Raw genomic sequence first — 23,003 nt, forward strand, 5'->3', positions numbered from 1 at the left:
AAATGTACATATAAATCCTTGATGTGCTAGAATAAGTTAAAACTCTACTAACTAAAAATATAGAGAACCAAGGTGGACACCTAAGGACGGTGTTTCTCAAGCTTCGTCTTCCCGCGAGCCTGTCTCGCGATTTGCGAAACGGTGCCTATCGGAGCCCCAAGGATTTCCAAAATTCCGTCGCTCGGTTTAGTCAGTTCTGCTTATCACGAACGCATCGTTCGGAAAGAAGACGTTCGTCTTCTTTTCATCATAAATAAGAAATGTAATACTTGTTATAAATAAAGGACGAGCGCGCACGCGCATCAATATATATACACTCGGTAGAGTTCCAGCGAGATTCGCGGCGGAACACGTCGTTCGTTTTCTTCTTCGTTCGTGCTAACATCGAGCGGACTAGCCAAAGTTCTCGAAATGATGAATAAAATACGGCAGACGACGGCCCTTGTTCACCTCGTCGCAGGACGACATCACGCTCTTCGTCAGTGGTCGCGGACCGCAGCTAAATACTCCTATTTTACTGACCTGCAACACGTTCGAATCGCATCAGGATATGTTGAAACATTTCGGTCGCGGTATTCGCCGGTGATTTACTGAATTAATATAGCGACTTAACGTTATAATAGTTGGGGTAATTAAGTCTCGCCGTCGACCGACATTGACTATAATTTCTATTCGTTTCTTTAACACAACTTACGTAGCTGTGTTTCTTCTGGACAAACTTTAAGAACGAAGTCATATCGGGCCTGCCGAAGTGATTTATTGCTTTTAGCCCGGTGAATATGCTCTTCTTCGATAGCCTCTGGAAATGGTTCTCGCAAATGTACTGCAACGAAGAGGCTTAGTTCAGTCTGCCTTTAGGCGATCGACACCTCGAATTGTCGCGACAGATATCCGACGACTTACCAGCATAGTAGTGCGTAAATCGAATTTATGAAAGAATTGGGTAATAAATATATGAATTTCTAAAACGTCCGTGACGTCCTTCCTTTCCACGTCCCTGAGAACATCGATGAACCATTCGAAGTGCTTGTGCGAGGGGCATATCCACAGAAAATAGACCTGCGAAGAAATAAACCGAGCGTCGATGGAAGTATATCGCGGAAACTTTCTAAACATCGATGAATTTGTTACCTTTTTGCACGCGACACCTGAATATCTGTTGGTGGAGGTGCCGAAAACGAGATCGTTCAGCATGGAAGCGTAGGGAGTGACGCCGATACCGCCACCGACCATCACAGCGACCTCGAACTTATACCAGTCCTGATTGCCGCCACCGAATGGACCTTCTATTCTGATTTTTGGATGCTCGACATCCGGATTGTAATTGCACGGGTCGAAGTAGTTTCGCAACTTCCACGTCCACGGGCCCTGAGCCTTAATATGGCACGAGAGGAAGTTCTCGTGCGGCGCCGAGGTCAAGGTGAACGAATGGAATTCGTTCGATCTGAAGGCGGTGCACGAGAGACGGACCCACTGCCCGGACAGATACTTTAAATTCGGCGGTCTGTAAAACTTGATCTTTATCACGTCCGACGGCAACAGTTCCGTCTCGATGATGTCCAATGCCATGAACTTGGTTCGTAGGCTCACTACCTGGAAATATACGAAGAAGAAGGTTACTCGATGGACAATGGATCGTATACTTCCGTGTAATAATCTACGTAAGTGTATCATACGAATCTAATTTTATAAGTAAACCGCGGCTAAATAAAATGAACGATAATAAACGGCATAAATTGATTTACAAAAACGGCGCTGTTCAATTTACCTTATCGAGAGAGTAAATGAGCGCCGGACCGACAAAGAAAATCCAGAATCGCGGCGAGCCCGTTAAACGTGCCAAACCATGAATCAGGCACAGCGCGTACAACACCACGTACAAACTGTGAGTCGACCAAAAGAACTTGTAAGCCTTTTGTCGTATTGTTGGATGAGCGAAGACGAAGATTATCGTCATCACGACGAATAACAGGATACCGGTTAAACCTAGACGAATTAGCAGTGATTTAAGCATTCGAACGATAAGTAAATATTCGATGATTAGGTAATGCGGTGGTCACCTGTCACGGTTCTAAAGAGCCAGAAGGATATCGTTAGGCGAGCATCGCTCGGAAAACTGAGCTCGCTGGTCAAGCAGCGAAGATGGGCTAGGGGTTGTGTCGAAACGTGATAAAAGTTGACCATGTGCCCCACCGTGTGCAGAACGGAAAAAAAGAGCGCGGTACAGGCAGCGATCTTGTGAAACTGAATGTGAGAATCCAACGGAATGTACTGCTGAATGGAGAACTCCTTCAGCTTGGTCAAAAGATTGCGGGACATGGTCAACAGCAGCAAGCTGTAACAGAAAGACAAGGCGGCCGCCGATCCCCTGGTTATGGCGATTCCAACTCCCATTATGTGCCTCAGATCCGTGTGCTCGGACATAAAGGAGTAATCTAAAATTGCAAAAACTATTAGTCGTTCTCCTTTCCCGACGCAACTCGAAATAAAGAAAACCGTGGTATACTCGCATATGAATCTCTCGACGAATAGAGCTATGGTCGTGACGTAGAAAACGAACAGGTAAAATATATTTTGTCTGTTTTCCTCGAGGAACGTCGACACGGCGTCCCATTGTTTGCGCGCCCAGCTCTTCGAATCCTCCGAGGGAAGCTGATCGATGTGGAAACTCGTCATGCGGGCTACGTTCGTCGACGTGTCCAGGAAATTCTGCTTGGCGCCTTTGCAATCGAGACCGATCGCTACGAAATCCCCTTTGTACTCTTTCATCATCAACTTAAAATCGTTGTAGGTGAGGTAATCCTTTCTCTCGAGGCCGGCGTCCTAGAAACGGTTAACGTGAGCGCGCGATCGATATTTGAATATAGATCGGCGATTTCCAAACGTTTTAGAAAGCGCACGGCTGATTCGAACGCAACGAATATTCTGTTTACAGTTGATTCTCCGGAATTCGTTGAGAACTCGGGAGCGAAAACGACGAATTATTGTGTAGAAGAACCGAAATTAGCTGGAGCTACCGCCATTTTGAAAGAGAGGCAACGAAAGAAAGAAAAGGAGATCTGGGAGGTCCCGGGGAGACAGAAATTAAACGACTCTGTCACAATATCCAAATATTTAGCATCTCACGGTGTGCCAAGGGAGGGGCCAGAGAGGCAAGGGGAATCTTTGTGGTGATCAGTTCATCGGAGAATCTACTGTATTTAAAAGAATTGAAAGTCATGATGGTCTTATTCGAGCGATCGAACGCATGTCTTAGGAATCGTGCGTGCGTCCACGTTGAAAAACGCTGACGTAGATAGATAGTTTTGGATTGTGAAAAGCTGTTACTTGGAACATTCCGTCTATCAGTTCAGTGACGTGATCGTCCGAGAGACTAGTTGTCCTCGCGATTTCCACCAGTGATCTGAGCATTTCGGACAGCTCCTCCTTGTCTATCACTCCGTTGCTGTCCTTGTCGCACATGTCGAAAATGATCCTCAGCTTGTCCTCGGTTTTTCCACGCGAGAATAACAACACGGTGTCCAAGAATTCCTGAAACACGCGAACGCCTGAAGTTCGGGTTCTTGTTCCTCGTTATCAACGAAAATCGATATCGAGTACCTGGAAGGAAATACGGCCGTCTCTATCCTTGTCCACGATGTTGAACATTTTCTTCACGAAGACCGCATCCGCCCGCATACCGAGAGCACTTGCGAATTCGCTTTTAGAAAGCGAGGTCCTCATAACGGTGACGACTTCCCCGCTGGCACTGTCGTCGGATCGACGTCGCCTCTCGCCAGGTCGTAGACCGAACGTCAAGGCGTAGGCTTCCCTGAAGAACTATCGCAAAAAGAATTGTTGCTTCGGATGTTCGTTGGTCGATCTTATATCGTCTTTGAAATGGATTAACTCTTTCGACTCTAGTACGACATACTAGACGTCCCAGTGAATACATCTGGTTACTGTTAGCCGAATGACAGTTGAGACTCGCAGAAATATTAGGAGGACCGGAGACTAATCAAAATTTTATCAACAATAATTCATTAAAGAGATCTTAAATAGTAGTCAACAAAATAATTTCCATCGTTTTCTAATCCTTCCCTTTTTAAAAAAGTCCTTCATTTTTGCGTTGAAAAGCTTTTCCAAGTCGAACAAATTTTCATTAATTTTCGATCCCCCTGATATGTCTCTTTAAAAAAAAAGTGAACATCGTTCTTATCTGACTACGATCTTTGATTTTTAGCCAATTCTAGTTTTGATACTATCAATCTCTAAAATAGAAACGAACAGAATTCGAATAGAAAGCTGAAAAAATAGCTGAGTCGAGATGGATTAAGGTGGCATTATAAATAAAAAAAGGAAAATGGGTTTCAATGTAGATAGGAACCTGCTCGAGTTTCTTCTGGCGGCGTTCTTTGGTTTCCGCTTTCGCAAGCATAATGTCCCTGCCCACTTGGGCCAGCGTGAAGTGTTTTTTATGGGACGCCAGAAATGACTCCAATTTCGCAATGAACTTTCTACGCGAGGCCAGCGAATCCAGCTCAAGGACAAGGTCATAATCCCGCGGTATCCGTAGCAGTACCAAGGCCTTGCGATGCCCGTTCTCGTTTTCCTAAAAGACGAGTCATTGTTACGAGCCAGGATCTCGTGTACACGGTGGCGATTGCATCGGTGGACCACATTTAACACGTCTGCAGTGGCCACTCGACGCAATCACGCTTCTGGACAATCGAGTACATTGTCGAGGAATAAAGTGTGGACCGCTATTTTACAAGGTACAGTACTTACCGAACAATGAAGTCATTTCGTCGAGCGATACTTTCGACCTCACCATTCGTTCATATCGGTTCCTTTCAATATTCACTAAATGATCTTTTTTTCTTTTTTTTTAAATAACAAACTCAGAGTCGAAGAGGCTAAGCAGAATTTCCTACATCGTCCACCATCTTATCAAGATGTTCTCATAATTATTCCGAGCAATATGATCCCATCGCGTGAGGCATTAATTTAAGGTGTTCACGAAAGCGTACGATTACACGTTTTTGCGGGTACTCAACGGGTCCATTGAATTCGGTTACCAAAGAATGGTGGCCTTAACGCGTCGACCGGTCGAGCGAATTTTCACGCGTTGCTTTTCCCTTGCGAAACGGTGTTGCGCGAGCCAAGGTTCCGTTCAAGATTTCCTTAGCGGATCCCGGAATTTCATAAAACGTAAAAGTAACAGAAGATTGCGGCAATCACCTGGGATTCCTCCATGGTAACGATGTTGACATCGCCGAAGTCGAAGGTGCGAAGTTTCTCCCCCTTCCGATCGACGACGTGCAGCGCCGCTTCCGGTCCGAATTTCACCTTGACCAGACGACGATGATTCGCGTGCAGCCACTCGCGCACGATCATCTTGTCCACGCAGATCTTCCCGTCGTTTCTCTTTTGTATCGCTTCCTGGAGGATTTTCAATCTCCTTCTCCGTCGATTTTGCAGCTTCACCAGCCCGTATCCGGCGCCGGCGCACAGAATCGGCACGAAGCCCAGAAAAACGCAGGCGTATATGTACACCAGCTCGCTTCCCTTAAAGAACACGGACGCATCGTTTAATCTTCTCCATTTACAGACATCGCCGGCAAGAACGTGATATGGACAAGCAGGAAGCCAGCGTACTGGCGAGCGAAACGATAATCGATAGCGACGAAAATTTCTCGGTATTAATTAAGGTGCATCGTCTGTTCCGATATTTTCAGTGGCTGGTTCGCGATCGTTTTCGAAGTTACAGGATCTACGAGAAACCGTTGCCACAGAAAAGAGCAGATCTTGATATAATTTATAGATATAAATATCCAGTATGGTTATAAGTGGTACACTGCGTGTCAAAAGTATCCGACCACTTAAATATCGGAAGTATCTCAAGCCTTTATAAGGCTTATTTAAGAACTCTCTGGGCATACTTTTTTTTTTATTTTTTCTGTAAAGAAAAAAGTATGAGAAACTTAAAAAATTCAAAATTGTCGTCTCTTCCATACTGGTAACGAGTACCGGTGACTCGTAACGGTTAAGACAATTTTTCAATTAAATCGACGATACTATCATCTGTTATTTTAGTCACAAGTCGATTTTTGCACCGGGTCGAAAGTACACGATACCTAAAAAAATCCAAGAGCTCGTATAATTTTGATACGCAGTGTATCTCGAAGCGCGAAGAAAAACTGGTCAGCGAAGAGAAAGCGCGCGAAGCGTATGGATGGACGAGGATAAGTTATACTAGCGTAAACTAAGTCCAATTAGTTGTCAAACAGGCTGTAATTAACCGGCTGTAGCTCGCATTACTTTTACTTCTGAAAAACTTACATAACGGAGCACCGATCGACGAAACAATAGTAAAATCGAACGGTAGGGTGTTAAATCGCGTATGTACTAATCACCTCGAAGTAGTCGTAACGTTGCAGCGGAACGCACGGCTCCAACATAGTCGAGTTCAGTTGATAGGGTTGAGGGCAAGGATCTCCCTCGTTCCAGAGGAACACGTTCTTCTGTATCGCATCCGACGATATACCGGTCGCGTTTATTATCACGTCCCACAGAGTGACGCGACGGATCTCTTCGATTTCGTTTCTCGTGAAAATCCTGAAACATACAAACGCGTCGTCAGATTACTTCTTCGACAGAGCGTCAGTATTCGACTCCTCGACGTTTGCGATGTTTATGCAAAATTGCAGAATTATAATCGAACTGCGGATCATTATGCATTTACAGGAAATTTGAACGCGCAAGAAACTACAAAATCCAAACAATATGCAAGAATATAAAAAAAGATTGAAGGTAAAGTGTTGAGAGAGTATCGATGCATACAGTAATGCAAGCATAATGTACGTGTCATTTGTTTCATCTGTCTTCACTTGTTCTGTGAAGCTCTTGTGTGTAACTGCTATATCACGTTGTACTTTTATAACTACAATAAACCTTTATAGTGTTTTCACCTTAAAAACTGCATCCCATTATCAGCCTGTTATTCTCACCTCCTCTTCGCTTACTGGTTTCTAACATAAATTCCTATCCAAGTTCAATTTTTATAGCCACGTTCGCGAAGATTTTATTTTGCATAGAGGATCCGCAGTCTGGTTATAATCGTCGCCGAGGAGTTACATCGCAATTTTCATTCTTCATTAGTTACACCCACCCGCTCTCCTCGTTCTCGAACCAAAATCTATCAGAGTCTCTCAAACGAAGGAACTGCTCCTTGATCACCGCGGTGAAGAGCTCTCCTGGACCGGCGCTGGACTCCAGCATTCCACCGACGTAGACGTCGACGTTGTTCAGATTGTTCGAGTGAATCTCCACCAGCGTGCGCAGCAGAGAAGGATTCTTGTTGAACAGGTCCGGGTTGATTTCGTTCCAGGTTTTCCTGCGGGACAGCTTGAAGTGGGACCTGGCGGTGTTGTAGTCCGGGAGTCCGTTGTCTCTCCCACGCATGATGTTCAACGCGCCCAAGTCTCTGCGAGAGAACTCCATGGGTCCGAAGAGGTTGTTCCTGATGTCGGTACCGAGGAGGTTGTCCTCTTTCTCGGCTATTTGGGAGGTCAGGCCCATGATCAGCTCCTCGATGGTGCTGTTCGTTAAAACTTCCTACGAGATACCGAAGAAGAACTTATTAAAATCAACGATTTCGGATGCGATCATAACAAGCCATCTAAATTCGTAATCTTTATTATTCGTAAATATTTTCGACCACGATTGGTCGCGGTCGTTTTTAAAACTATCGATATCGGATAATCTGCATCGAGGAGAAGATAAATGTGTAAATTAGATACTTATTATTCATCAGTCTCCGCTATCTTTTAGACGAGTCGAAACAGGGAATTATTAATAGAGAATTGGAGAGAGAAAAAATGAACTGTAACTGAAGCGAAAAGAACACAGGAAAATTCTTACTCACATTTGAGTCCCACCACGTGGAACAAAGCCTGATGGCTGGTTGATCGGTGTTGGTTCTCCTGTACTCGCAACTCTCGTCGCGGCGGTATATACCGGGTGGGATTAGGGTGTGACCAAATCGAAACGCTGCACTTTGGAATATGTGACTGATCCCTGGATGTAGATCCGGTTTGTAGCCCATGTAAGGTGGTGGATCTTCGTCCAGTAGCAAGGGAATGTACTCGTACAGAATGATATTCTGAAACCCAAGAAAATTGGGAAACAAACTTATTAATAGCATGTAATGCAATACGATGTAATTAAGACGATGTTAACAGGTCCCACAAAGGATCACGCTTCGTGATTTCATACTAATTGTCCGCGTAGAATGTAATTACTGTATCGAGTTGCTCTGACGATATACGGTTACACGTGAATGATACAAAATTACGTGGAAGAGTACTGAGATGTCAGTTTGCACTGCACAGAAAAGATGTATTCGTTATGGTTCCATTTTAATTGCATTTAGGATGAAGCATAGAGTGTATCCTATATCGCGGAACCACATCAACGACGTATCGAAGACATAAAAATCGATAAAAAATCTTCATACAAAAATGTACCCCATGTATCCATCGTGGTTCCATTCTAATTGCATTTGGGACGAAGCATAGAGTGTATCCTATATCGTGGAACCACATCAACGACATGTCGAAGACATAAAATCCATAAAAAATGTTCACACAACAATGTGCCCCGTGTTCACTTTTCTACTTTAGTAATATTCAATTACCTCTCAGAAAGCGTCGATCTACTGTTCATCCACCAGAGAATGGTTAACTCAAGAACTGTTCGATTACTTGGCTGAAATGGGTCGATGCATCGTTATGCATAAATTGCACACGATCTAACGGCGAACTTACTCCATCAATTCATGCGATTGATTGCTCAAGATATCGACATAAAATTGACTTGTTAATCTCCCGGTATGGAAAGGAGTTACCGAACACCGCGAACAAACTGTTTAGTAAAATCAATTATACCGGCTCGTAATGAACTGTCGGTGTAAAGAAAACGGTTATACCTCGAGAACAAGGTCGGACAGAACATATGTTTACACGAATTCTTTTCATTGCTGTTGCGTCCCCAATCCAATACCTAAGTAGGTCTCGCGGAGGTCTACGCAGGTATTAACACGTGACAGTGCTTTTCACCGTGGAACCAAAGAAATTAATTCCGAGAGTCGAGCATCGAAGAAAATAAATTCGAATAAAATTCTCGAATTTTCATGAAGTTACAAAAACAAATACCACAATAATTGATTGATCACGCAGTTTCCAATAGTCTGCAAAACAACATTCAAACGCGGTAGAAATTTTCAAGAGTATCGCGTGTTAAATAATTGATGAAACTATCGACTGGTTCGAGAAGGCTGTCGTTTGGTGCAATTTAAGACATTTTTACCTGAAGCGTTCCCACAACGATGCGCCGTGCTTTTTGGAAGACGTCCTCGTCGGTCATATTGGGATGTTCACGCTGTATGCGCGATGCGACGACGTTGTGCCACCGATAAAACAATATTCCCAGAGCCAACATGGGCGGATGCTGGTTCGTTCGTGGATCGCCCAGAACTGAATAATCAGAATCAAATTAGAATTTCAATGAACCGTCACGTTCCGATTTGAAAACCGAACTTACGATAAAGCCGTTCGGGGCTGAGCATCCTCATTACGTGGGGTACGGCGTGGTTGAAGAGAGGAGCGCGCATGGTGTTTCTCACGGGGAATTTCCTCGTGGGTTCCATGAGGAGGCTGCCGTTCTTGAACGATCTCATCGTGTTCGCCCATGCCTCGCTGCTCGAATAGATGAAGCTACCGTCGATCCAGCTCGTTACTTTGTTTATCTGCAACCTCACGTATTCAGAGCTATTTTTCGCGACTTATCTCCCAGATATCGATCGCAACTTTTCTGGCCAAGCGGACCCCGACACGGTTAATTATAGAACAAGAACGGTTATTTATAACGCGGGACAAATAAGCAGATGGAAGAACAGAGGCCTGACGGTGATTACGTTAACGCGAGCCTCGGAGCCAATTAGAATTAGAACGGTAACGCTCGGAGTTACCGTAGTTCCTTACTGGGAGAAATTCTCGTGCTCGTTAAAACGCTCGATGAATCGAATGTAGCAGGAAAAATTATGATACATTTCGTAGGGGAACGTTGGAGACACTTTATGGCGCTCTTAATTTCTGGTAGATTGATAATATTGTTTACATTTATTATGGCTAGACCGTTAGTCAGATTATTGAAATTCATTAATCACGTTCGGGAGGAAAATTGCACCAGAAATAGCCGAGTGACTCAGGAGGCGACGATTAGTACCCTGATCCTTAACTGGTAGGGTGAAATATATCGCTCGCAATAATCACGCGCGTGGACAGGATTCGATTCCTGAACAGTTCAGAGGAACGAATCGTGTTATAATTTGATATTAGCATTCGGTGATATTTTGTCTGGTTTCCATAACGTGGAATTTTTCAGATAGATTTATTAGATAGAATTGTCGGCGTACAAATGTGCCGGCGTTAATCAGGATCTACCGCGAGGAAATACTATCGATAGATGGTAGTCGAATCATATTTGGATGGTGACGTTACGCGACTGGCAGGTTTATATCGACTTGACCTTGTTACAAAACTTTGTTCTCGAATAATTTAATGTATATTTATAGAAGTTTTACATGCTTTCCTTCGTGTTCAGTATTCAACAGAGAAGCTAGAGTATGCAATGGAAGAGCGTGACTTGAACGAACATATTTCGAGTGAAAACCCGAACGAAGTCATAGCAGTCCATGGATACGGAAGGTGCGATCCAGACCACGAGACCAAAATTAATGCTCGTTCCAAGACTGGCGAGTCGTCCTCATTTTTGGCTGGTTTTGACCCGAAAAGCCTGCCAGTCCAGGTGGTTACCAGAAGAAATCCATCGGGGAAAGCAAGGAATTACCTGTTCACGCGGGCTATTTGGGCTGCGTCCGGTTCGACGGTCGTGATCGGCTCGTCGGAAGGGAATGTACTTGTTACCTTGGCACTCCTTGTCGAAAACCGGGTCGCATTTGTCTACGTCGATCCGATGGTACTCTATGGGGCAGCCACTTTCGCTGGCCATGATTATCTCTGACGTGACCAGTTGCCCTGAAACATTACCCATCCGAGAGCTGATGAAAACGGACCTCCATGAGAAAGAGGCACGCGATGCGACCGGTTCCACTTTTCCTGCCAGCGATCGCTTCCTCGACTCGGTGCAAGGAGCTCGCTCCGATGGAATTTGGGCGACCGTCCCAGTTTTTACTTTCTTTTTCGAGGACACGCTTTCCTCTCTCTCGTCGTACGCTCCAACTCGACGCTTCGCGCCTGGGAGCTTTCCACGCGGCTCGATGACCATAAATTTTGCACGAGACTGGCTATATTGTTGAACATAAATCAAAGTTAACGCGTTCCCTCGAGCTTGGCGCCTGTCGAGGACAATAAGCGCTCGAGTGAAAGTTTTTCTTAAAAACAACGCGAAAACAATCGAGGATCCTATCACGATTTCCTTAAAAGAAAAGCAAAGAACTTGGAGAAATTCTGAAAATCGGAGGAGTCGTAGGGAAAAAATAAATACAGGAAAAATTGCCCCACTGGTGTCCCGATCTCCTGGTTTCTTTGGTAGCAGAGCAAACACCTTTGAGAAATCTTCGAAATCGAATACGTCGAAAACGAATAGAAGAAGAATGATCGCACATCGATTTCTTTGAAAGCGGAGCAAACACCTTTGAGAAATCTTCGAAATCGAATAATTCAAAAATGAATAAAAAAAAAGAATTGCCACCCCCTGTACTATCTTCATCAATAATATGGCCTCCCAGCCACCTGGAGAGACGCGAATCGAGACCGAGCGTTACACGGAACATTCCACGTTGAAAAGTGGATCGAAAAATGCCCAGTGCCTCTGACAGCTCGTTTCTAACACGGACACTAAAAGTTTTGCGCAACGCGCGATACGGATATTGGAGTACGCCTCCAGTCAGCGAGCCAATCCATTCGAGTACGCCTGCAGTCAGCCACCGTTCCATTATCTGATATTCGTGAATGACGAATAAACTATAAACGATATCCTGGTGCACGGTACGCGCGATCTTTCCTCGGGAATTTACGCTCGCGCAAAGGCGGAAATGAGCTCGTGTTTCAGGACGGTGTGTCTCTGCCTTGGAAAGCCCGTATATGCAAATAGCAACCCATTGTGGACGTCCAGCGATGCGATCGAGTCGAATCATCGACATCTATATATATATATATGCTGAATATCAAACAGTTTCTTAAGGTCCGACGAGAAGCGAATTTCGTCGCCACGAATCATTGATAAAGTGGGAGTTAAGATGAAAGCGATGCTTCGTCGATGCGGTCGTGCATGGAAAATTGCGATCGAATGTTTTCGATGGAAACTGTCGGTCCTTTTTAACAAGGAAACTGTTATCTGTGGGGTTTGTGTAGAAACAAACGCGCATCGAAGTCTTGAGAGTAGTTGTACGGAGTTTGATCGTTGTATGCTTACCAAAGAAAGCGAATAACGCTGTTCTGTTCTTGACCGATGGCAAACCGTCATCACCCTGCATGAAGAGCTGACTGAGCTTCCTCGGGGAAGGCCTATCCTGGCCAGCCATCATGTAAACTCCATCGGAATACGCTGCTGGCATCTTTCGTATCAGCCTGCTGTCTACGGAGGTACGAACCGTGTTAGGATCCCCACAAGTCGATCAATTTTCTTCATTTTACGTTCATCCGAAATTCAATCACGTTAACAGCTGCTTACATACTAGTATCACAATTATGATCACGAATTACATGAATTAGTATTACGGATCCTATGTATTGTTACATTTTCGGACACTGTTTTCAGACATACAATTTGAAACACCTACTTTTAATGAGTTTCGTACAGAGTACAAAGCACACGAAATTAGCACACGAATTGACAGAAACGTTATGCTATTGTATACATCAAGCACCAGGTAAAATAATAAATATCGCGATAACTAAAATCAGGATCGTTGATTAGTAGCATGAAATTGTAGTAAAATCCCTCCAACGAGCACGGTATGTAATTTATTCTATTTAACCAGAATGAAACAAGCCGATTGTGCGTAATTCCACGACAGTGTATCCTTGCGTACGTTTTCGGTGTATGATTAACTTTAACTTGTCATTTATGTTGTCGCTTACGTCACGCACGCTCGTCCGTGTTAGTACGATTGAAAGCTTACAATTTTCATGTTTAAAGAACCGTAAGACTTCTGCCAACCGGGCTGATTACGTCTTTCGCGCTTGTGCGGTTTTTTCGTTTGTTATCCTTTTTGTACGTTCGCGAGTGAATTAAAAATTACATTTTTCGCCTTTCACTCGTCGCCGCGTGTCTCGGTCGCTCTACGGCGTTGAATTTAGCTGCATCGCGACGGCAATAAAAAATATTCGAGCTGAACCGAATCGAATGAAACGAAACCGTAGAGTTAGCAGGCGTGGGTATCGACGAGGCGACGATGACACAATCATACTGTTTGGAGTACTTGCCGATCGATCCCCAATCCGGATGAGCCAGATTGTTGTACCAGCCATCGTACCTCTGTTTATCCGCGTAGTTGTGAAGCACTCCTGGAAAAGAAAATGAGTACCCGATGAAATCCAAGATGTTTTGCTTGAAGGAATGCGTGATTTCCAGCCGAGGTATGCCAGGCGAACGAAGACGCTTTTCTAAAATCGAAAGTGAACGACGGACGAAAGGGTTCAAGGATCGTCCCCGTTTCCAGCCGCTAATTAGGTGGAAATCTTTAATCAAGCGGACAGCGGACGAATCGAAAACCGCGTATCCAACGAATCGTTTCTTTCGGTGAATACGTTACGAGTTGGAACGCCTGAAACGTTTATTACAATGGGTTGTACGTTTAACCTTTTCGGTGCTCCGCGCGAGCATACTCGTCAAATTATTTTGTTCTTGTCGTGCTCAAGACGAGTTCGATCGCGTGCGGGTATTGTTAACGAGTAGACTACGGATCTTTATGCAAAATAAAATCTTCGCGACCGTGCCTAGAAAAATTGAACCTAAATAGGATTTTATTTTCTTCTGCAGATATTATAATATCACCTTTACTTTCAACCTTTTTTTATATTCTTGTATATTGCTTACATTTTGTAGTTTCTTGGACATTCAAATTTCCAATAAATGCATCAAGATCCGCAGTGTATTGATGTGTTAACTCGTCTTGAGCACGACAAGAACAAAATGATTCGACGAGTATGCTCGCGCAGAGCACCGAAAAGGTTAAAAGTTGATGTTTACCCTTTATAGGTCACTGGTACTCATTGTTACCACCAAGGAAAGGGCGCGTCCTTTTTTTACAATAAAGGTAAAAAAAAAATGCTTAGAAAGTTCTGTCCTACAGAGCGTTTAATCGACGCTTCCGAGTGTAACCCGTGTCCTAGCTTCTTCTGTAAGGACGCACTGATAGTTTCTCGAAAGAAAACTGAATAATTATCCAATCGATCCCTTTTAAATAAATCATTCGCCGAACGATGGATCGGTCCACGGTCTTGGGAATATCGCAAGCAATGATAATTCTTGCTGGGATCCGTTACGCGCATAAATTAGTAAGTACAGCGGCGATTGTAGCCAAGATACCCGAAGAGATCCGGCTATCGATTTCTGATTTGTAACCGCGCGTTCGTTTGTCGCGAAACGGAAGCTGGTTTAGAAACGCTAATGAAGCTATTTGTTCCGCTGAATTTAATCCACGCGACTAAACTGTCCGTTACTGAAAAGTGGAAAATACCATAAACTCCTGAATAGCTTTAAGCTGATCTATGCAATTCGATAAATACTCGTCCATCGTAATCATCGTTTTCACCTTTTTTGGAGTCTGTCACTCGCTCGCTACAACCGATACCTTTCGGTCTTTGTATATCGTAATCACGTTTATCTGTAGCTCAAACATTAATAAATCACCCTGGCAAATTTGAATTTCTTGCGATAATTTCTTTTTCCAAAATACACGACCGCGAAGACGACTCGTTTTATCACCCAACAAACAAGAAACCTGTCTTAACGGGTCCTCTACGCCAAAAAACCTTAAGAAAGCCGTTTCTTCGCGAATGTTTTCCTTAAACACTACAGGTACTGGTCGCTCTAAACTTTACATATGTAATTATTTATCCGATTAAATAAATATCTCCAGAGAACCGCTGTTTTTATAAATTTTACTTTCAATACACCGCGAGTTTAGAATCCGTTTCTGTGTTCGTGAATTTTGATCGGTGCGAGCCAGATAGTGCCATTAAGAAAAGAGAAAGCGTTTATCTGATTAAAAGGTGCACGAATTGTCGTAATCACTGAAGTGTACAGCCTTAACTGATTTTCCTACGTCTACTTAAATACAATTACCCTGATTCTGATACAACGTCGCTGTACAACCGTCGATTTCCAAGGATGAGCAAGCTGGCTAACGAAAGACCTAACTGCGATCTGCTTTCCCCGTCGAAAAACTTTCAAGCAGAAATCGTCCAGAGATCTCGTTCGCTTCGGGGCCCCGTTCCCTTCGAAATTCGTTTTTCGTTAAAGCCTCGACTCTCTCGTTCGGGCATCGAGCTCCTCGGGACATACCATCCTCGGAGCCATGCCCACTGCACCTATCGCGCCAACACGTACACGGCTCGTCGTGTGTGCGCATTGCAACATGCATTTAGCAACAGTGCGCGCGCTACGCCGGCAACTCGGCGTTAACGTCTAACAAAAATCCACCTGCGAGCATGCTGGCTGCGTTCGAACCCACTGCAACGAGCCTCAACACGTTGGACGCCATGTGTATCCAATTGGACACGCATGAGTCCTAAGGCTACGGTTACCATGGATGCGAATTCGGACAAAGAAATACGTTCGGACGATTTCTGACGAACTCGTCTGAACAAACAAACGCCTATTTTGCAATGAGAGTGTTCACACTAGCAACGATAAACACGTCAGAACATTCACGAACATTCGGCGTCAGAACTAGTCGAGGATTCAAACAAGTTTGATTTTTTCGTACGACCTGCGTCTATTCTTTCGGTCAGTACGTTTCCGCCGTCCAGCAAAGATGGACGAACTTGATGAATTTTATTTTCTTGGATGTCCGTTAACGAAGATAATGTTGTTGAACGATGGAAAAATAGAGCGCGTCAACGGGTTATTTTCTAGCAGAGACGACAAAGGAGAGTTCAAAATGTTATTTCAAGAATCGTGGGAGCAACCGGAAACGTTTTTCTAGTATTTCAGGATGAGACCGGAATGAATCACAAAGTTCTTCGATTTTCGTGTATGTATTTCGGCGAAACAAAGACTGGCTGTAACTTTCGGATAAGAAAAAGTTTAACAATGCATGTTTAACGTGCGTTCGCCTGAATCGACACACGTTTACCACACGGATCCAGAACGTTGATTTTTCTTTTTTTATGGTGGACCACGAAGGAGGTCTCGTTTTAATCGAAGATTCGCAGAAAAATAGAAGTCGACGTACATGATTGCATTAGGAGATACCGTTCATCTTTATCCGAATGTTGAACGTTCTTTTCCTCGAATTATAATATCCTCGAGTTAACTAATTATAAGGAGAGACAGAACTCGAGTAAGAAGGGCTACTTGACAATTTTGAATTCGTGTTTAAGTCGGATTACATGAAGCAAAGATGTACGATACAAGTTTATGAAAATTGGGCACACCGTGGCGCCGAGTGACGTCCGTGAAAGAGAGACTGTAAAGAGTGCCTCCGAGTGATATTTAACGAGAGAAATCAGTCTTTTCGCACGTAAATCTCGCTTTTTACGACGCGGCGTGCTATCGGTCGTTGGTTTACGCGACGCGAAATTCCGACTTATAGCGAAACGTCCTCTTTAAGAACTTGTGATCATCGAAAAATTCTCGTAAGGATTATCGCGCTCGGGAAACGTAGTATTTAAATTTACACAGCCGAGGAATAATGAAAAATGCTACGGCGGTTGTGAGAGCGAAACTCTGAACATAGATGTATACATTTCGACATCTCGGCTTACGGTGAAGGTCTTCTTCAGAAATCAAATCGCACCTTTCATAGCTGGAATATGACATGTAGCGAACTATCCTTGGTAACTACAGCTCGTTATCGCGACAAATCAGCGAGCGTAATACTCGCGAAACTGGGACTCTTTTCAATTTTCCTAACGTTGCGATCGGTATTACGATCTCTTTGATAACAATACGTTCTCGATCCTGTGTAAACATCGCGCGTGTCACGGGCTATTCTTGCGAGCGCTTTCTATTTTCTCTTTTATTATGCCTTACACAGCATCGAGGATATCGCATCTCTAAAGAGGGTCGAAACATTCCAGAATCGAACCGTTTCTATGGAAGCAACGTTTGCCACCAGTTCGAGTTCTGTTATCTGAATCCGGATTCCCACATCCAGGAGCATTCTCTCGGTAATCCTCGGTTATACTTTCGGAGTCGAGGAGCTCGGAGAAGAGGACACCGAAGGGAAACCAAAGTCGCGCGACGGAACGCGGTCGTCCCATATTTTCACTCTCGTTACACTTTCGCGGACAATGCAGCGCCTAGGCGAGCAGCGTCTGGTCGCGCAGCGCGTAGGTAAGGAGTCAGAGAGCGTACCGGTCCCAGCAGGCAAGACACACCAGAGTAACCAGGCGAAGGTGCACAGCCGCGGCAGGTCTCCTCCTCGTCCCATCATCGTCGCGATAACACCACCAGCCCGTGCATTTCTTTCCTTTAGGTAGCTAAGACACCGAGCACAGAACTTCGCGTGCACGTCCGGCTCAGCAAGGACCGCGTGAACGCATCCTGTCCGTTCGCGCGGAACGACGTCGACTGGACGCGAACGGCGTGGCAGGGCGGCGGATGAACGGTCGCGGAGGCGGTTGGCAAGGTTGAAAACTAACACTATTTTATTTCGCGAAGGGAAGAAGGAGAACTCGAGAGACCGCTGACGAAGACGGGGCTTGCTCGGTCGTCGGCTCGCGACACACGTGCACGGTGCGACTGAGCGAAAAAGAATCGGGGGCCCCGTTCGCTCCGGGTATGCCTCGTGTCTCCGCTCCCGACACCAGGATTCCCCCCACTCCGTCGAGGACGACGAGAACGGCGAGTCGAGGGTACTCCGTAACGCAGAGCTGTTTGGGCCCTGTCTAGCGATGGGACCGAGACGTGTACACCAGGGTGGAACGGAACAATCAAAAGCTGCCGGGGATTTTCACGCGATGCACGCGAGATGGATATCTATTAGGTCGTCCAGAAAGTTCGTGGCAATTTTTCAAAAAATTTCAAAGGCACATTTTAATCGTAATATGAATTTATTGAATTGCATAGGTACCATTTTGTTCCGCAACCTTTCCACCTTTTAAGGGATGTACATATATGTTTTATTTGTTTTCAGTCGTTTCGACATATTCAGACCCGCACCAGCTATCAAAAATCGGCATGAACTTTCCGGACAAGCCAATATTTATACAGGGTGTCCTAGAATTGGTGTGAGAACCGGAAACGGGAGGGTAGCTGAGACGATCCTAGACCAGGAGTTCCTTTAATAGTTCAAAAACGAAGCACCGTTCGGAATTTTTTGCGAAGGAAGTCCTGGTTCGGAATCGTCTCAGCTCCATTTCCGGTTCTTACACTAATTCTGAAACACTCTGTACACAGTCCCGTAAGTACTCGTACCCTCTGTGTCGTACACAGCACGTACTGATAACGCGAAGTGTACGTATGCAGACGATAGTGGGTTAACCCTTAAATAAACTAAGTTCCGAATTGTATACTTGCTATCGGTTTGTTTTAATATTTGCCTGTACGCATCTTACAATTGCATAACGTCCTCCTAAACAAAAATTAAATAATAAACGTCAGCTGTGAAAATTGTTCAAATAATACATCGATAGATTTTTAATTTGGAAAATCAGGCTTCTAAACATTTCTGTTACTTCGTTCGCCGAAAGAGCCTTCTCCCGTTTTTTCTACTCGGAGAAATGTGGGGACCGATCACAGAAGCGTCCTGCGGCTGAAAAATGTAAACGCATTCCTTTTTATCGAAATAGAAACCACATAGGGAACATCGTTAATAAAAGCCAACTGAGAGTAAAAAAGGAAAAAGCTTTATTTAAATTCTACAAGCACTACTCTATTTCATCCGATACTGATACTGATACATTGAAAGGAATGATTGCCAACTGGTGAGGCTTCGACTTTCGACTTGCGGTCGGATGACAGTTTAGTCGAGATGGTTAAAGCTATGGGCGTACATGAGAGCATACGTGATATATCCCACGCCTAGCCTTAGGGATTTATCGAGGCACGCGACTGTCGTGTTGATACGTAACGACTACATCAAATTCGATAGCTTACGATAGCTTTGATAGTTTACGATTCCCACCAGAGATTAATAAGCGATGGTCAAAGATTTATTAATCGCTAATAAATACGCGTGCCCCTGTCACTCCGCTGTCCCACCCTTGATAAGCTTCCACTTGGTCCAATTATTACCTGGATGAATATTTACAAATTCACCTTACGATCTTTTCAACAGATAAATTCGGTAAGTCTATCGGTCCTTTGGTCGTTCAGAGATACTAGAGTCCAGATTGCATTTCTAAATTGAATGTCATGCATTTACGCTGCACTCTAATATTGTACACGCACGCAAAAGGTATGCAGAGTATATTTCACAAATTATAATAATAATAATATTTCGTTCCGCATAACTGCATACGTTTAACGTGAATATATTTTACATTTGTATACGTCATAAATGCACGTGAAACGTTGCATTACGTCGTATTCTAATAGCACACGAATGTTACGTTATCGTAATGGCTTTCGATACGTCCCATTTGTAATGCGGGATCTATTCCTTAGAATTAGAGAACATTTGTGCGTTTCTACCGAACAGTAGCTTCTGTGCTCTTCTGATAAGAAACTGGTCTGTCGCCTTCGTAACTGGATCTTCATCCCCTGTCTGTAACGCGAGATGTATTGCTTGGGATCGAAGAACATTCGTGGGTTCCTATCGGAATATAGGGTACGTCTATGCGCTAGTGTGCATAACTAGCATCGCGGTGTTTATGGCGCGGTGTTCATCTGTTAGGTGGTTTCTGATACAGAATAAAACAAGCTGTATGAAATATTGGGCTGTCTGGAAAAGTCCATGCCGATTTTTAGTAGACGATACAGGTCTGAATATACAGGGTGTCCCAAAACTCGGGGAGGAGCCGGAAATGGGGGGTAGCTGAGACGATTCTGAACAACAATTTCCTTTGCAAAAATGTCGGATGGGGCTTCGTTAAGGAGATATTAAGCGAAAACCCCGACCAATCAGAGCGCGCGTAGACCGTTGGAGCGGCCGCGGTAGCGAAGGCTACGCGCTAGGTCGATGCTTCGATGCACGTCGAGTCACTTGTTCGCGTGCAAGCGCGGCCGCCAGCGCGCAGCCTACGCTACCGCGGCCGCTCCAACGGTCTACGCGCGCTCTGATTGGTCGGGGTTTTCGCTCAATATCTCCTTAACGAAGCCCCATCCGACATTTTTGCAAAGGAAATTGTTGTTCAGAATCGTCTCAGCTACCCCCCATTTCCGGCTCCTCCCCGAGTTTTGGGACACCCTGTATATCGGAATGGCTGAAAACAAATAAAATGCGTACATTCCTTAAGAGGTGGAAAGGTTGTGGAACAAAATGGTACATATATAATTCATATATAAATATGCATCAAAATTTAAATATGCCTTTGAATTTTTCTTAAAAATAGGCATGAACTTTCCGGACAACCCAATATAATAAAGATCTGTTAATTAATTAACAGAAGCGTGGTTTATCGAACTCCAGCCCTTAAATTATATTCTAAAAGGTTATGGGGCCAGCACGGGTCCACTGCGCAAGCGATTAAAAGAAGGAGGACAAATTTAGTGCGAATTAAAATAAAATTTTAGTGTAAAATTGCTGCTGTCGTCCGTTGGGCCGATTTTTTCGTGTAACGTATCGAAAAACTAAGCAAGTCGGCAAGTTCAACGGTGGTCTGTCTATCGAATCGATAGAGAAGAAAATGAAACGAAAATGGATTCGTACAGCAACAACGATGAACTTGAGAAAAGGAAAGTCACAGGTAAATCTGTGCCAGGAGAAACAGAGGGTATGATTAACACGTTGACTGCCAGACAAATATTCTTTAAAGTTTCTACTAAAACGAAATATTGTTTAAACTATCGGAGACTGCATAATCAAACATTTATCGACGTACTTATTCTTGTAATTTCATCAAAATTCATGAATTTGGTTTAAATTCATTTCCTTTTAATGCTTGACATTCGGAATTAATTTCGTTGGTTCTTCAGTGGAAAGCACTGTCACCCACATGTGGGTGACACGACGATCAACGTGTTAAAGATGAGTATTAGGTTGTCCCAAAAGTTTCTTCCGTGACTCGCGCTCGATTATTTTGTCTGACAGTGTTTACATAAATACACAACCTAATTTCTTAGACGTTAATATAGTATAACAGTAATGGAGCAAAATGAATCGTACGCAATTTAATAATGCAACATCACACACAAAATATCGCGCACAAATATTACTTGTTAATGAAATGGAAGAAACTTTTGGGACAACTTAATATAATTGTTATTAATTTACGTTACGGTTATCAGTATTGGGTGCTTGCAAATCGCTTAACACGTTGGCAGCCAACCTAAAACTCGTGAAAATTTCTATACACTTAAAATTTTGTCTCGAGACTGTTGTAGATTAGATCATTTAACATCTCTCGTACCCTTTCATTTCTTAACGTCGCCGAATTCGCGAAACCTGTCCAGCCTTATTTTCGTTATTGTCCGACCTTTGAAATTGATTTTTTTAGTTCCTTAATAGAAAGTCCTGTCACCCATTTCTCGTGCGACGCGGCGACGAACGTGTTAAAAGTATCGGTTCCACTGGCAGTAATTCCTGTACCGTTCCGATAAGAAGCCGCTAGTCGGTCGGGCCGAGCCGCGGTTACCCTAATGAGTATGCCATTGGATTGGTCCCATCGCTGGCCAAGAGCGAGCGCGCTTGACGGTTGTGTCGTAGCCGAGAACGGCTACGCGGTGAAAGTCGCCGGCCTATTTGTTTCGTTACCGCGAACGCACACCAGCCCGAGACCCCCCTCGGCACCCGCCGCCTCACTGTACTCTTGTCAGCCCCCCTCGGTCCCCCCCTCCCCCTGCCCCTCCCCCTCCACCACCCCGGTCGTTCGCGGTTGTACATCGCGACGCACCGCGGCGACGTCACCGCAGGCGCAGGCCTAGTTTTCGAGTCCGCGGCACCGATTACCCAAGGCGAAACCTCTCTCGGTTCTCCGACCTGGTGTTTCAAGGTCGACCCCGGACGTATCCTACGGACACCGCCTGGTGAACATCCTGGCGGCACCGTCGACCGAGGAATGCCACGTTCCGCGTTCACTGGGGGCCCGTCTGACCATCGACGGGACGAATCTCCCGAAACGCAGGCGAAATTCGTACGATCGATTATTCGGCATTCCGCAACGTAATTACGGCTGCGGACTAAACGGCGGTTTCGAGACCGTCTACGTTACGTTGGATGTAATCATCGTAAAAGGCTTTTTAGCGAGTATCTCGTTAGCAGCAGCGTACGAATGAAACGTATCGATTCTTTTCAGAAAATTTCTGTTTCCGTTGACGCTTGTAGGCACTTTCAATGCCACGATCTATTTGCGAGAATTAATTAACCGTTGGTTAATTAGTGCACGAGCAAGTACACGATACGGAGTATGTAACGTTAGCCTGGATCAATGTATTTAATAATTTATAAAATCGTTTTCTAAGTTCCGAAGTGTTCCTAAATGGAACGGTAAGTAGAGCCGTTAACGCTACGATCGTAAATTGTGCACCTCGCTTCTCGCGATTCTTTCGTTTCCTAGCGCTATTCCATGCGTTATTTGGAACGCGGTGAATATAATTTATTTACGAATGAATTACGAATCAATTCACTGATTTAATTACGAACCCTTCAAGGATCAATTTACTCGGCG

General features: G+C 44.4%; 2 protein-coding genes across 9 annotated transcripts in view; one reads left to right on the forward strand and one right to left on the reverse strand.

Annotated features, from left to right (window-relative positions):
• LOC128892503 (oxysterol-binding protein-related protein 8) overlaps positions 1–23,003 on the forward strand; it is a 130,732-nt gene that overhangs the window by 20,463 nt on the left and 87,266 nt on the right. The gene's annotated exons all lie outside the window — the stretch shown is intronic.
• On the reverse strand, positions 377–22,154 carry LOC128892500 (dual oxidase). 8 transcript variants are annotated; one of them, XM_054152951.1, is made up of 21 exons: positions 21,926–22,154; positions 17,590–20,078; positions 13,491–13,571; positions 12,478–12,639; positions 10,891–11,078; positions 9,583–9,787; positions 9,349–9,515; positions 7,907–8,143; positions 7,151–7,596; positions 6,396–6,597; positions 5,221–5,547; positions 4,367–4,591; positions 3,601–3,819; positions 3,328–3,531; positions 2,511–2,823; positions 2,061–2,435; positions 1,769–1,986; positions 1,132–1,593; positions 904–1,059; positions 614–823; positions 377–522 (listed from the first exon to the last, which is right to left on the reverse strand). In XM_054152951.1, the coding sequence occupies exons 2-21, from the start codon at positions 17,666–17,668 to the stop codon at positions 394–396; spliced, it is 4,605 nt and encodes a 1,534-aa protein (XP_054008926.1). In that variant the 5' UTR covers positions 17,669–20,078; positions 21,926–22,154; the 3' UTR covers positions 377–393. The 8 variants fall into 8 exon arrangements, with proteins under 8 accessions (XP_054008926.1, XP_054008930.1, XP_054008928.1 ...); XM_054152955.1 differs by lacking the exon at positions 17,590–20,078; XM_054152953.1 differs by having other exon boundaries at positions 695–823; positions 17,590–22,154.

The sequence above is a fragment of the Hylaeus anthracinus genome, unplaced genomic scaffold, assembly GCF_026225885.1.
Source record: "Hylaeus anthracinus isolate JK02 unplaced genomic scaffold, UHH_iyHylAnth1.0_haploid 12002, whole genome shotgun sequence".
NCBI lineage: Eukaryota > Metazoa > Arthropoda > Insecta > Hymenoptera > Colletidae > Hylaeus > Hylaeus anthracinus.